Genomic DNA, 14,139 nt, shown 5'->3' with positions numbered 1-14,139 from the left:
TCCCTTTAATGTTATCACATGACCTGAGATGGGTTTGCTAGATGGATAGTGTATTAATAATATCAGGCGAAGAAGTTAACATCCAGCTCCTGCCCCTGTGTTCCCAACAGCAAGTGTCCCAGTCGGACGCAGTGACATTGAGCATCCAGTTCCTCAAGCGGTATCCAAGGCAACAAATAAGAAATCCATTGACTAATACATAAAACACACGGCACACGGACACGGGCCAATAAATTAAAAGCCAATCATTTTTGTCCTGGTTGACCGAGTGAGTGCTAGCACTCTAACTTTATATCTGATTATCTCGGAATATAGAGACGCCGCAGCTTGTAAAAGGCAGAGGTGAGAGAGTGTGTCCTCATATTAAAGTGAGATCAGAATATACAATGTTGGGCTGTCACTGGGGCATCATCAAAAGACGGATGCACCCTCTCAGATCCGTTTTACATACACACATTTATTCAGCAGTTCTAACAGCATGAAAATTCCCAACGCTGTGAGCAAAAAGTGTAATGCTTTGTCCTATTTGAAAATATTCACAAAGCAGTAAAGAGTCAGCTGACAATTATTGCAAACATCAAGATATATTTTGTAAGAACAGTGGTAATGTTGAAAGCCGGCTAAAAGCCCATCCACCTCAAGTTGCTTTAAAGTAAAGAAATAAACAACCAGTGTATATCACACAAAATATTTTGAAATTGTACTTTGTGCATATTTCTACGTGACTGATCTTGGTTTACTTTGAAATGTAGAAGCTGATTTGAATACTTTTATTCAATCTCAAGTTGTTGGTATGTCTTTGTGTGATTGTGCTGCTTTATGAGGATGATACCTCAAGTTCCCTGTAGAGTTTTTTAGCAGAGACATTACTATGGAGCAATGTTTTTATGAGACGGTTCCCATTTTTTGTTTTTTATTGAACAAGTAGGCTGGATCCTTTACAATCTATTCTTATGATTTTTAGCTGGTTGTCCTACCAGGGCGACCAATGCAATACTAAACCAACAAAGCCAGTACAGAAGAAGACTGTTTGCTATTGCAGACATGGATATAATTTAAGTATTTAGACCTCAAGGATACACAGGGTGTGCAACTCCTGAGCCACAGCAGCACTATGGTCAGAATAATAGTGAATAATGGTGTTTGTCCTGTTGCTCTCTCTTTTTTATTTGTTTCTCCGTTAGTTGGGGTTTTATTTTTGAGTTGTTTTTTCTTATTCTCAGCAAGGGACTAAGAACAGAGGGGGTCTTATGCTGTAAAATTGTAGAGCCCCCTGGAGGCATATTTTCAGTTTGTGATATTGGGTTATATAAATGAAAATTTGATTGTAAATCTGATTGATTATTTAATCATTAACGCGACGCAGCCGCTGATATTGGTGATTCTAATGATGAAACCTGTGCTCAGATCGCTTATTGTGGCGTTCACTGCCCCGCTGATATCGGCCGTGCTGAGCTCTTGCTGTCACGCAGACAATCGGGCGTGATCTGTGGGGACATCAGCAGTGGAGTGGAGGGTAATTACAGTAATTGAAATGTGTTCTGTGGAGGGAAATTTAATTGTCTGAGCAGGCCTGTCATGTTATGTGATTTCAGTGTGAGAGAGCTCTTTAATTGTGTTCCACTGACCCGTCTGTGTGTGTGATGTTATGTTGATATGAAAGGGGAGCGCTCAGCGGGAGGATTACTGAATTCTAATGGTGTAGCTGTGTGCAGGGATCATCCACATCCAGGGGGGGAGAACTTATTCAGATCCTTTTCGTAAAGTACTCATATCAAACAGTGAAATACTCCACTACAAGTCAGGTACCTGAGTTCAAACCCGTACTTTAGTAAAGGTATTCAAGTATTATTAGCAAGAGGAACATAAAGTATCAAAAGTTTTTAAAAAACTGACATAAAATTGTTAATAAAGCTTAAGAATATATTGTATTTTCTCAACACATGAAGGAAAAATGTATTTCTTAATCTATCAAAAGCATTTCAATTTGAAACAGCATGGGATGTAATGAAAATATATTAAGCTGTCAGACACATGAAATGGGGTATGAAGTACAGTATTCCTCTCTTAGATGTAGTATACTGGAAGTAGTAGGGAAACATTGTGTTTACCTACTGGGTTAATGTACAAAGTAACATTCCAGTATTTGTAAATCTTAACATTTTCAGTCTGTTGTTTTATGTGAAGTGTGTGTTGATTTTACATCTTTACCGGTCTCCCATGATAAAAACAGAATGCACAACTGAGAGATTTATCATTTGAGATGGCCAGGTTTGAATCTTGTTTCTCTTTTCTCTTTGATTTGTGTTTGTTTGAAGGCATCCTACGGCTTCAATACATATATAAATAAATTGAGACAAATCAAGTGGGAATGCTCCTTGGTTTGGATCTTTTAAGGATGAAATTCCTGCTCTTTGTTAGTATTTCTATGCTCTGATTCTGCAAGCAGACACTGTTTTAAGGCCTTTACATTCTGTGATGCTTTGGGCTTATTTTAAATGGGAGGAAATTATAATTGATTGACCATTATGAAACTGTTATAAACAGTTGAAACTATTATTGTTTAAAGCATCATTCCCACTATTATCACAATACGGTATCAAGTTTCAAGGTATAAATATGTGTTAATAATTGGGGTTCCTGTTGTTCTCCGTAACTTGTAGGAGATCTTTACGAATATTCAAAAACAAATAGTGGACATCAATTGGAACTTATGGAACTGGATGAACAGCATACTGCCTTAATGAAACAGTCAAAGACAAAATAAATGAGTGTAAATACAAACAATGGGACACAGATGAACTCATTAATGAATTCCCAGAGGGTCTTAAAACATCAAATCTGAACATCGCAGCTCTCACTCTTGTTACTGTTAATAAGTGCCAGCCAGTAAAACGGGCATACATTTTCTAATCAATTCAAAGCCAAACTGCGAGCTGTGTTGTCAGGACACATAAGCTTTTCAATGTAGGCTGAACACTGCGTAAGCATTCTTGCAAATTTAGAATTTTAGCCACCAAAGCTAATTTCCTCTGTTTATGCACTTTCTTTCACACATTTTAATGCACTCGGCAGCCTCACCCAGAGATGTTTATTGAATGTTTGATGCCAAGGTTGATTGGGGGAAAGTTTTGATGGGGGGGGGTTAAGGGGCTACAAGCCTTTTAGTCAGGACGATGCAAGGGCTCAGTATTGAGGAGGAGAGAGCGGAGGTGTGGAGGGGATTAATAAGCGTTTGTAGTATTAAATCAATGTGCCTGGGAGCTGAGGCACCTGATTAGCATGACCCTGTCCTGCACATCAGCACATTCTGAACTGGGGGAGGCTGATTAAGAGCGAATGCTAATTTCCTCTCAACCCTGTCAATGAAAGAAAGAGGGAGAGAATGTGAGAGAAAGAAAGAGAGGAAGAAAGAAAAGAGGTAAAGAAAGAGGGAACGAGGCCGCAGAGAGATGCCTTTGTGCATGTTTATTCACATGTACAGTACACGTGTGTGGTGTCACTTTGTTAACTTGCAAAGTTGAGGCAAAAGATATATAGTTCACCATAATTAGGTTTAAATTTGACCTTGTGTTTCTTTCATTATAACAGAGAGCAAAGTTCTACAGAAATTGAGAGATGTCATGAACCAATTTGTTTTCTCATAATAGCAAAGATGATTACTTACATCCAATCATGATGTATTTTTATGGATTAAGCTACCCAGAAATATACGATAAGCTTCACCATAACCAGCTGCAACATTTAAGTGAACACATTAATGCATCAGTAATTATTACCGTAAAAATATAATATGGGACTAACCTTTTGGTACTTTAAATATATATATGTTTTTATTCTACCGCAGCAATGTTTTGAAAGTATGACTTTTAGTTAAAAACTGTAGTATTGCTACCTTTCCTTAAGCAAGTCTCCACCTTTGATGGTTTGACTCTTTCGGCTCTTTTGTGGGGTTCTTCTTGGTTTTCTTGGAAATGAAAGCAACAGTGTGAGTCTACAATTTAATATTTTAAATATTTATTATTTATTACTCAAGCTGCATTTGTGAAGCCACAGTGGCATTGAGGAGGATTAGCTGTTCTAAAAACCCAGCCATGGGGCCTGCATGGGTGTTGAGTTTCATTAAGTAGTTTGTCAGCCAGCTCTGAAGAGTGCCAGCACTCGGACACCAGCCTGAGCTGCAGCCGTGCCAATCAATACAGTACACACAATATCCGCTCTCACCCTGTTTCTCTGGGAGCAGGTTGGCACGTATGCTGCCTGGCAGGGCCTCCATCACACATTAGTATAGCTGCTCCAGCCCCGGTGCAGCCACCAACAGGCCAGGAGGAACACCACCTGTGCAGACATGGAGTGAAGGCAAAATGCAGCAAATGTCACCCAATGTTAAGATAATACGCTCATTCACTTTCTTGTGAATGAGCATCAGTTCCTATATTTTCAGGCCAATAACTGGCCCTTGCCAGGTGTGATAACTTCCATTACAATGTGTCAGATGGGGTAAACCACACATACCTGCACACAGTTTTAAAAGAAATGGTTAACGCTTTGATTTTTAAAAAACTATATTTTTAGGTTAAGTTCATGTTTTTTTTTTAACTGATCAGCAAAAAAACACCTAAAATATAAAAACGGATCTCTAACATAGGTTTAAGAAGTCACATGATTTGTAACATGTAAAAAATCCATGAAAATATAAAGTTGATTTATTTATTTCATTTTATTAATTTCATTTTTGACTTTCATTCTCTTTTACTTTCCAAAGTCTAGGTAACTCCTCGCCTCATGTGTATAAGGATTATGGAAACCAAATACTGACAATAATCATGTGCAGTAAAAGAAGATGAGATTTCCTCCATCTGGGAGAAAGTAATCTTGTGTGCCAGTTCTCTTTTCAGTTACTGAAAGGAAAACCATTGATAGAAGTGGTAAATAAAAAAGTGCCAATCATTATGAAGGAAACAGCATAAATGAATCAGAACTGAGTTTAAGTAAAGCTTTGTTTTTTCTTTATCTTTCATCTTATTTGTGTAAAGCTTTGGTGAAACTTCCTATCATTTGTACTATAAATATAAGTGTAGATAATCTCTTTTGATAAGTAAAAAAGCTGTGTAAAATCCGATTTAACTCACTAAGTGACTGCCTGTCAAGCTTTCCCATCCAGCATTGCAAATTTTACATTTTCAAAGTAAACTGGCAACTATTTTTACAATGGTTAAACTCAACATATCATTTTCCAGCTTTACAAAGGTCAAGGATTAACCCTAAATTCAAACTTCAGGAAGATCAACGTTAAAAACTAGCTGGAGAGCAAAATCAAGAGGCAAATAAATAACCCTGAAAGTGGACATGAGCTGATGAGGAAAGAGGGAACAGGACAGCAAGTGGGCTGTGAGGAGCAAGTGAGGGAAAGAAGAGGTTACTGCCATGGATGTATAAAAAGGAACTGGATACAAGGAAAGCTCAGTTTTCATAGTGACCCAAAAATTAGCAGAAAACACAATAAAATGGCGGATCTGAGTAACCGGCTGAGTGCAGACCTAAGTGGGTGTCACATGAACGTGGGTGTCATGGGGGAGAGAAACAGAAGATGCGCCACTCTGTGATTGTGACCTCGACCCAAATCAAAACGGTGACCTCGCGGCTAATCACAGAGCTCCCTAGAGCATCCTTTCATGTGGGCCGAGGCGAGGGCTTGAGAAACACAAGACGCTGCGGAGGTCACTGCTGTCATTAACTATTAGCACCGAGGTCAAAGCTTTTATTTAGATGGGGTCGTTGTTTTTTCCAGCAGCTGGAGATTGACAGCTTTTCACCACACAGGAGCATCACCACTGCTCTTTCCCAGAACAAAAGCCATCCCTGTAGCCCTAACGTACTATATAATGTCACCCTGACTGACACTCTGCCACTCAGCAGCCCTCTAGGCTATATCTACTGTTAAGTTGTAACAAATATCACAAAAGTTGCCCCTTCAATACATCTTCGAATAGCTATCTTTCCTCAATAAGTTGTTATGAAGTCACACTTTTACTTCATTATAATATCTGAGAACTTACTAATAAAAGCTACAAAGAAATATGGTCCAGATATGACCTTTTTTCATTTTATCACATGCAGGAATTTGATTTTTAGTAATTTGGGTTCAGGACATTGTTCCATAAGTCACCATTTGTGATATCACAGTAGATGTTATTCAGTTTTAGAATATAATAAAAGGTACACACCAGCTTGATATAAAAACCTTGTGCAAGACTATTTAACATATGGGGTGAAGCCTGCGAGCTAGTTCAGGTAGTCAACTCGAGCACCAATGATACATTTACACGTGACGCACCTCGTCCCTCTTGCAACCAACCAAACACATTCTCCTTAATCTGCCAGATCTGCCTGCTTCTGCCTCGCTAATGCTGCTGCCTCCATGTTGCTGCTGCCGCGTTCACGTCGCTAATGCTTGCCTGCCCTACCACCCAAGCTTCCACCCCAGTATCCACTTGTAGGCTTGGGGGGTTAGTTATCTAATCATCACTCAATGTTCGATGTAAATCTGTGGAGAGATGAGGCCAAAGCCTAGGCGACAAACTCAAACTATATGTTGCTTCTAATAAACATATTAGGAACAGAGTTGTCTGACTGAAGTGACATAATGGACTTGTTTCTGCACTCACCTGTCCAGAGACTCATCCCTGTCTATCTGTCGGACTGTCAGTGTCTCTTCCTGCCTCCCTCCGGGGTCCTGCTGTGTCTAAACATCCCTCCAGGCAGGATCCAAACAGGATCTTGACAGTGGCTCAGTTAAGATGTGAAACCTCCTGAATGTGTTGATTTTAAATAGGTGGCCTCTCGGATAGAAGCAGCCTCACTGCCTCGGGGCATAGTTATTGTCCCGTCTTCCTCCAACAATTCCCGGCAGCGCAGCAACAAGCTGCCTCGACACGACTGTCTGAGCCTCATACGTACACCATGAGAACTCTGACTATGACACTCAGTGTGATACCAACTGCATCCTGGCAAGAAAAACCTGCAGCCAGGTACAGCACGGTCAGCCAAACCTGAGGGCAGAATTATTATTATTATAGTACAGGGGTGGAAATGAAAACAGACAGCTTTTACTTTGGATCAAACATATAACAATTGACTGTCAGTTGCTGTAATCAGGTTTAAATAGAGTTGAAAAGATGCAGGATGTAGATGATAAAGTTCAACAGTTTTAACCCTTGCCCCTTTAAATTTGCCCGCAAGGTAGCCTCTCTGAGGTTTCTTAAACTTTAGTGTCACCTTGAGATCCAGCACAGTTTAACAGCCCTTCTGTCAACAATCAATCCGGAGGGGCGGAGGTCTGGCCCTTCGTCCCTCTTTTGTCTTTGTCTCTGCAAATGAAGCTGATGGATGAAAAAGAGCACAGGTGCCCACTCCGCAGGTAATGGGCTGGGAACGGCCATGTCAATATCTTCAGGGTTACCAGGGTGCAGGGTCAGCTCTCAGGACAACTTAATATTTAATCACCTCACCTCACCGGGAACCCTAAACCCCACAATCCCCACTGGTCGCGAGAGGACACGCTGCAGGGAGAAGGGTACAGGGGGAGGGCAAGACGACACTATCGCTTTTGAATGATCTTGTGCTTTTACCAAGTGCAAATTAAGTGCGAGGTTGAAAGTAAGCGAAAATAAAAGACACGCTGGGTGAAAAACATGGCAAGATGAACGTGTGCACCAGGGAAAAAAGACAGATGTTAGAAATATGAAGGATGGCAAGTAACGGCATCAAAAAGTCTTCTTCATCACAAAGATATGAGCTCAGATAGGGGGCTGTTTCCATGAAGGTTAAAGAAAGCGATAAGCACATCATGATGTTGAATGATGACATGATAAACGAAGGTGTGACAGCGAGCAGAGGCATTAAGGTGTAAGGTCAAAAACACTTTCATAAATGTGCTCGCTAGTGATGCATAACGTTCTTCAGATAACATCCTATAATATTAAACAGATGCCATGCGCTGCTCTTATGAGTCAAGTTTAAAGGTTTCATATACAACAAACACACATACAGTATAAGAAAAAAGAACAGGTAGTTTATATATTAATTACTACAATATTTATTACTTAGTTTGGCCTTTAACCCTATTAACCCTATCATTTGAATTAATAAAATAAATAACACAAGTATGGAGCACCATTAGTTCAGCAGCATATCTAGTCAGACAATAATTACAGGAATTAATAAAGTATTTTACAAATTAACAACAGAGATTTTTTATTGAAAGCCTCAACCACAAGCAGGGGCTTCCTTTTGTAGTTGTTTTTCCAGTGATGGATTAATAAATGACTTTGTATTAAAAACCTCTTCCATACCCAAGTGACCCCTGCTGCTTGCTTTGTTTATTAAATTCCCCCTATAAAAGGGAAAAATGATCACATGTATTCATTATTTACAATGATCCAAAGCTGGGGATGACACTGTGATGTCTATTAGCCATCGGTTGATTAGAGCCCACCCAATTAATGTTTTGGGGTACATTAAAGTGTACACTACATGTTATCCCATTCTGCCTGTTAAATCACATGTTGTGTGTAATGTTTGATGAATCGCAAATGGGCCTGGTGGATTTGAAACCAATGAGCCCCAGTAGATATTGATATTTGTGTGCACAAGTGAAAGGTTTTGCCCTGGTGATGGCACAAGCAGAGGTCACAGGGTCACTTAAAATCATTAGTATTCTGCCTTGGGGGAAAGTCACCGTATGAAATAACATTGCAGTCTGGTCAGTAGTTGTTGAAATATCTACTCTAAACTAACAGATGATGTCAGCGTACTTAAGACCATTTAGCAACATTCCCCGAAAACATGTCTATACGGTAATGTGCACTTTTAACGGATGCAATATTGATACATGCACCTGAATATACAGTTCACAAAACATACATTGCAACTTCCCAGCTAAAGATATCCTATAAATGCCTCTGAGACTGTTTATAGTTTCATGTAAGAAGCCAAGAATGGACTTCACACTCAAGTAGGAGAGTTTGAGTTGCAGTGGTTGAGTTATCCTATTGTTTTATTAATGAACCTTACATAACCTGTTACAGTTGGTTGTTGGTTACTGTTGAGAGCCCAGTGGAGAGTGAACGGCTGTGGAAGCGGCTTGGTGCTCTCCTCCACTGCAGCTGTTGATCGCCCGCCTGTAGGATAAGGGTGAATTTCATTCTGAGTCGGGCAAGGAAAAAAGCCTTAGGGTGTTGGATTGGGGTAGAGGATAAGTGAATCTCTGTTAGAAAGAAGGGTAGTGGGGAGTTGAGTGGCAGTAGGTAGAGGCAGGCAGATGGGCCGCCAGGAGAGCCGGCGGGTCCCTGTGGAGATGCAGGCGGCCGAGTTCAGTGCAGAGCCACCCAGCCCGGTGTCAGCACTTTGGGGAGAAGCTAGGAAAGTGCTGAGGCTGCATTCACGTGAGGTGATGAGGTGAAGTGGTGAAAATTTAACCAGCCTGATGAAAGTTTCAATGTGCATGTTAAATAGGCAGAGGGGGGTGTAAGAGAGGTAGAGAGGTAGAGCTTCCTCATTTATTTCCCAAGAACCAGCTGCTTTCTCAAACTCCACTATGAATCTCATTGTACCTGACACATGAAGGCACAGCTCATTTTTGACCCTGGTTTGACCTCGAAAGCAACATCATTCCCCTAGAAGTATCTGCTTCTTGATAATTAGCTGCAAGGACGCTGTTTAGCTTCAAGGACACAGGCCTTATCACTCTGCACTGCGGCCTGGCTGATGTACATGCCAGAGCCCCAGAGCACTTTTGTTGCCATTCACATGATGCTACATAAAGCAGCCAGTTAGCTCTGTGGTCTGCGGACAAGTGTGCAGAGAGAGAGAGAGGGAGAGTGAAGCGGTGTTATTACATAAGGTTGGGTAACAGTCTCACTGTGGGGATACACACTCAACAGACAGTGTTGATGTAGTCTTTCACAGGCCTGATGGGCTGTTGATTAGGATGTGCTCACACACGAGGAGCAGATGCTGAAATGGATTCTAATGTGCTTTTCCTCTCTTTGTTTCTTTTCACTCATCACCTCATTTATCCCTGCACTCTCCGCTGCCTTTCCCCCCTTTCTTTGTTCTACCCTTGGCTGTTCTCCTCAACACCAAAATCACATCCCATTCTCCCTTCTTGCTCTCCTTCCCCCTTTCTTTTTTTACCATCCTCCGCTGATTTGTACAGGTGCGGTGCGAGCCTCCAGCATCTTCCCCATCCTCAGTGTCATCCTGCTCTTCATGGGCGGCCTGTGTATAGCTGCCAGTGAGTTCTACAAGGCGCGCCATAACATCATCCTCAGCGCAGGAATCTTCTTTGTGTCTGCAGGTGAGTGAAAGGCACACAAATGAAAACAGAAAAGAATCAGTTGGCCTGCAAGCAAATTGTGTCTTTTAATTAGACCTGTTGTTTAATACTTAAGAGTCACTTTACACCTTGTCGACCATTTTATGCTACTTTACATTTATAATCCACTACAAATCAGAGAAAAATAACCCGTTTTTATGGTATTTTAAAATGACAGCTAACAGGGAATTTTTTCACTGTTATATTTCTACTTTTACTTACCTTTATCTGCAGCGGCTGCACAATAAAAGTACTTTTATAAGCTTTTGTTTTTCATTTTATCCAATTATTTTATAGCCTAATGTTACAGCCAGCAATCATTCAACATAGCTAAGTACATAGACTGGAGACAGGACGAAAAACCTAGCTCTGTCCAAAGGTAACAAAATCTGCCGAACACTTTCAAAGCAGACAACACATTATAAATTATTTGTTAAACACCAACAGGTTTTGAGGTGTTGCTAGGGAGTTTTTGTTACCTTTAGAGCCAGGTGAGCTGTTCACAGACTTTGTGCAAAACTAAGCTATGAGAAGGTGTCGTTACCCCCTTCTCTAGTAATTAACAATATAAAACCACATCAATCCAAAAGACCACGTTCGTTGTCTCTTGAAATGCAGCTACAAGTCACTTCTTCTATTCTTCTCTTGTCCTCCTTTCTTTTCTCTTTATCCTGTTGCTGGGCTAAAAGGCATCCATTGGGACTCATTTCTAAAAATATTGTGTCCCTGACACACTTTCCCTACAATTCATCCTTCCAGAATTACCATGTCAAACATTTCTCCATGTGTGACTTGACTAATAAGTCAAAGTAAATATATATAGGCCTATATATATTATGTCTGTCTCAAATGGTCTGCATCAAAAATGTAAGCAGCCATGTTTCTCGCTGTAAGGGCAAAGATTAGGAGACTCAGATCAGTCATGTTGTATGGGGAGTTGGACAGTATTAGTACATTCAGTGCATGAATCAGAACATATTTGGTATGATACTGCATAATAAGTTAGGCATGCACTAAGAATAACTATGAGCTCATTCTGACTGATACTTTGTGTCTTGTTTTCACTGTGTTTTCTGCTTATTTCTTCTTCTACCTCCCAACCCTACAGGCCTGAGCAACATCATCGGGATCATTGTGTACATATCAGCCAACGCAGGGGACCCTTCAAAAAGCGACTCTAAGAAGAACAGCTACTCTTACGGCTGGTCCTTCTACTTCGGTGCCCTCTCCTTCATCATGGCTGAGATGGTGGGCGTTTTGGCCGTGCACATGTTCATCGACCGGCATCGACAGCTTCGAATAGGGGCGCGTGCAGCCGACTACCTCCAAGGCTCGGCCATAACGCGAATCCCAAGCTACCGCTACCGCTACAGGCGTCGCTCGCGCTCTTCCTCTCGCTCCACAGACCCATCACACTCCCGTGAAACCTCGCCTGTGGGCCTCAAGGGCTTCAGTGCGCTGCCATCCACGGAGATCTCCATGTACACGCTTCCCCGGGACACCCTCAAGTCCTCTGGCACGCCCACCGCCACCTACAACTCGGAGAGGGACCACAACTTCCTGCAAGTCCACAACTGCATCCAGAAGGACCTGAAAGACTCGAGTCAGACCAACACAGCGAACCGCCGCACCACGCCGGTATGAGTGAGTCGACACAGGCCAGCGCAGCCCGGCGAGGAGCGGAGACTAGGAGACACGGCAACCCCTGTGGGTGCAGTCCGCCCCAGGAGAAGATGGATTTCCATGTTTATAGACATTTGTTCTTTTTGTTCAGCTGCATGACTTTTCCATTACCATTGTTGAGAGAGTTTCAACAATCTGCTGTGTCCCTGGATTGAATGGCAGAACAGTGAGAATGGGTCAGAGTGTGACATCTGTCATTTTTTGCGCAGGGTTTCTTTATGAGGTTTTTTGGGCACTGAAAGGGAGGGTGGGAGGGCATTTATGAGATAAATATTTCATGATTTCATTGCCCTTTGGTTTGACAGTTTTGCCCCACATGTTTGGTTGGAGCAACATGTCATGCTCCCCCTCAGCAGGCCAACCGCTCAGATATACACCTCCTTTATTTATTGACTCATTTGTTCATTTTTTGCATTAAAACTGTGAATTGTTACAGTTTGGGATTCAGTAAGAATTAGCCCAATCTGTAATCTCTAACAAAGGTACTATATATATGTATTACTTTTATAAATAAATTATTACGTTAATAATCAAGAGTTACAGACTTTACCGAAGCAAAAAAAAACAAAAAAAATACAAGTTAACTTAACCAAGTGCTGTTGGTAAGATGAGAAATGACTCTTTTAGTATCGGTTCATTTGAAGGTTGAGAACAAGAGGGGGGGCTTCAGGTAGCAGCAGTACACGCGACTGATGCCACCAGAGGCAGGTGCAGACAGTCAACAGTAGAATAATATCTATTCTTTTAATAGAACCTTCTCGTCTTTTTCTCAGTCGCTGTTCACTTTCTTTTTTTGGGGGGTCGTAACGGGAGAGTTGAACCCCTTAACAGAAAGAGCCAACGAAAGGGGTCAAAGTTCACAAAGACTCAAACCACGACTTCTACAAAAAAAAGGAATGAGCAGAGGGGAAGGAAAAGAAGAGGACGCCAAACACAAAAATAAAAACAAGTTAAATATGAAATAGTACAAGAAAAGCTAAGTGACAATTTTCAGAAATTAAATGCATGCTATAAAATTACAGCAAATCTGCTCTTGAGAAACTTAAGTTTTAAAAGTTAATTATTATAAGGGGAAAAAAAGCAAAGACGCTAAAATTTAAAGTATTAATGTTTTCATGTGTGTTTTCTTATTTTTTATTTATTTAGTTCATTTTATCTTATTGCTTTTGTGAGACAAACCAAACAATCTACATTGAACAAAACTGCTTTTTTAAATGGTTTGGTTGATTGATTTATAAATATATAAATATATGTATGTATGTATTTTATTTTTAAAACTCACACAGCCTTAGTCATTTCTTTGTTTCTTTTGATTTTTAATGTGTTGTTCAAATTTAAAATGATTCTTTAAAGGTGCCAAAACCGAATGATCCTATACTTGGATGCATCAAGTCCTGATGAATAAAATACGAACCCTAGGGGGAACAAATCATCATGTTTCACTGCGTGTCTCTAACACTTTAACATATAATATGTCATGTTTTTAAATACTAACATTTATGGTTGTCCCATCATCATACCTACAAAGCTGTTTCCTTTTTACAGAACGGCATAAAAGTTTGAAAGTACTATTTGTCTTCGTGTCCAGTAGTCCTCAAAATTAGCCCCTTAAAATGAATTATGCCTGTGAGGGTTACAGGGCTCAGTGTTGATGTGAGTGATGAACACTTTTTAGACTTTCAAACCTCCCCAAAAAATATATATATCCCAGTGTCTTACAGGAAACAAACAAATCTCAGTAAAGAAAAGTAATATTTTTGCATATAGGAAAGGAAAGTTAAAACTTTGGTGATAATGAGGATTAGGGGCTATTCATTTCCTTACCAATTATATGCCTATTATCAATTAGAGTGCATCCATTTTTTAATTTATTTTAATTTGATGATCAACCAATCAAAACTTTTTAGAAAGGAAGCTTCATAGTTAGCAAGTCAACTCCACATCCCCAGTAAGGTAAAAATTGATATCCCCTCTTGAAATATTACAGTATTATGATTATTGATGCACTGATGTCTTTATCACTTGTAATACACATAGTACCTAGAAACTAAAGTTTTAAATCAAATGTTAACTCAAAA

The 14,139-nt window shown here is 40.4% G+C and overlaps 1 protein-coding gene across 1 annotated transcript in view; it reads left to right on the top strand.

The window, feature by feature from the left end:
* cacng2a (calcium channel, voltage-dependent, gamma subunit 2a) overlaps nucleotides 1-13,781 on the top strand; it is a 52,144-nt gene extending 38,363 nt beyond the window's left edge. Inside the window, exons 3-4 of the mRNA XM_063903150.1 lie at nucleotides 10,220-10,360; nucleotides 11,487-13,781. Of these exons, the coding sequence (XP_063759220.1) occupies nucleotides 10,220-10,360; nucleotides 11,487-12,022 (677 nt within the window). The 3' untranslated portion in view covers nucleotides 12,023-13,781. The remainder of the gene's footprint in view (nucleotides 1-10,219; nucleotides 10,361-11,486) is intronic.
* The last annotated feature ends 358 nt before the right edge of the window (nucleotides 13,782-14,139 follow it).

The sequence above is a fragment of the Eleginops maclovinus genome, chromosome 16, assembly GCF_036324505.1.
Source record: "Eleginops maclovinus isolate JMC-PN-2008 ecotype Puerto Natales chromosome 16, JC_Emac_rtc_rv5, whole genome shotgun sequence".
Classification (NCBI taxonomy): Eukaryota; Metazoa; Chordata; class Actinopteri; order Perciformes; family Eleginopidae; genus Eleginops; species Eleginops maclovinus.
Note: the sequence above shows the minus strand (reverse complement) of the source record. Positions and strands in the feature narration are given on the sequence as shown.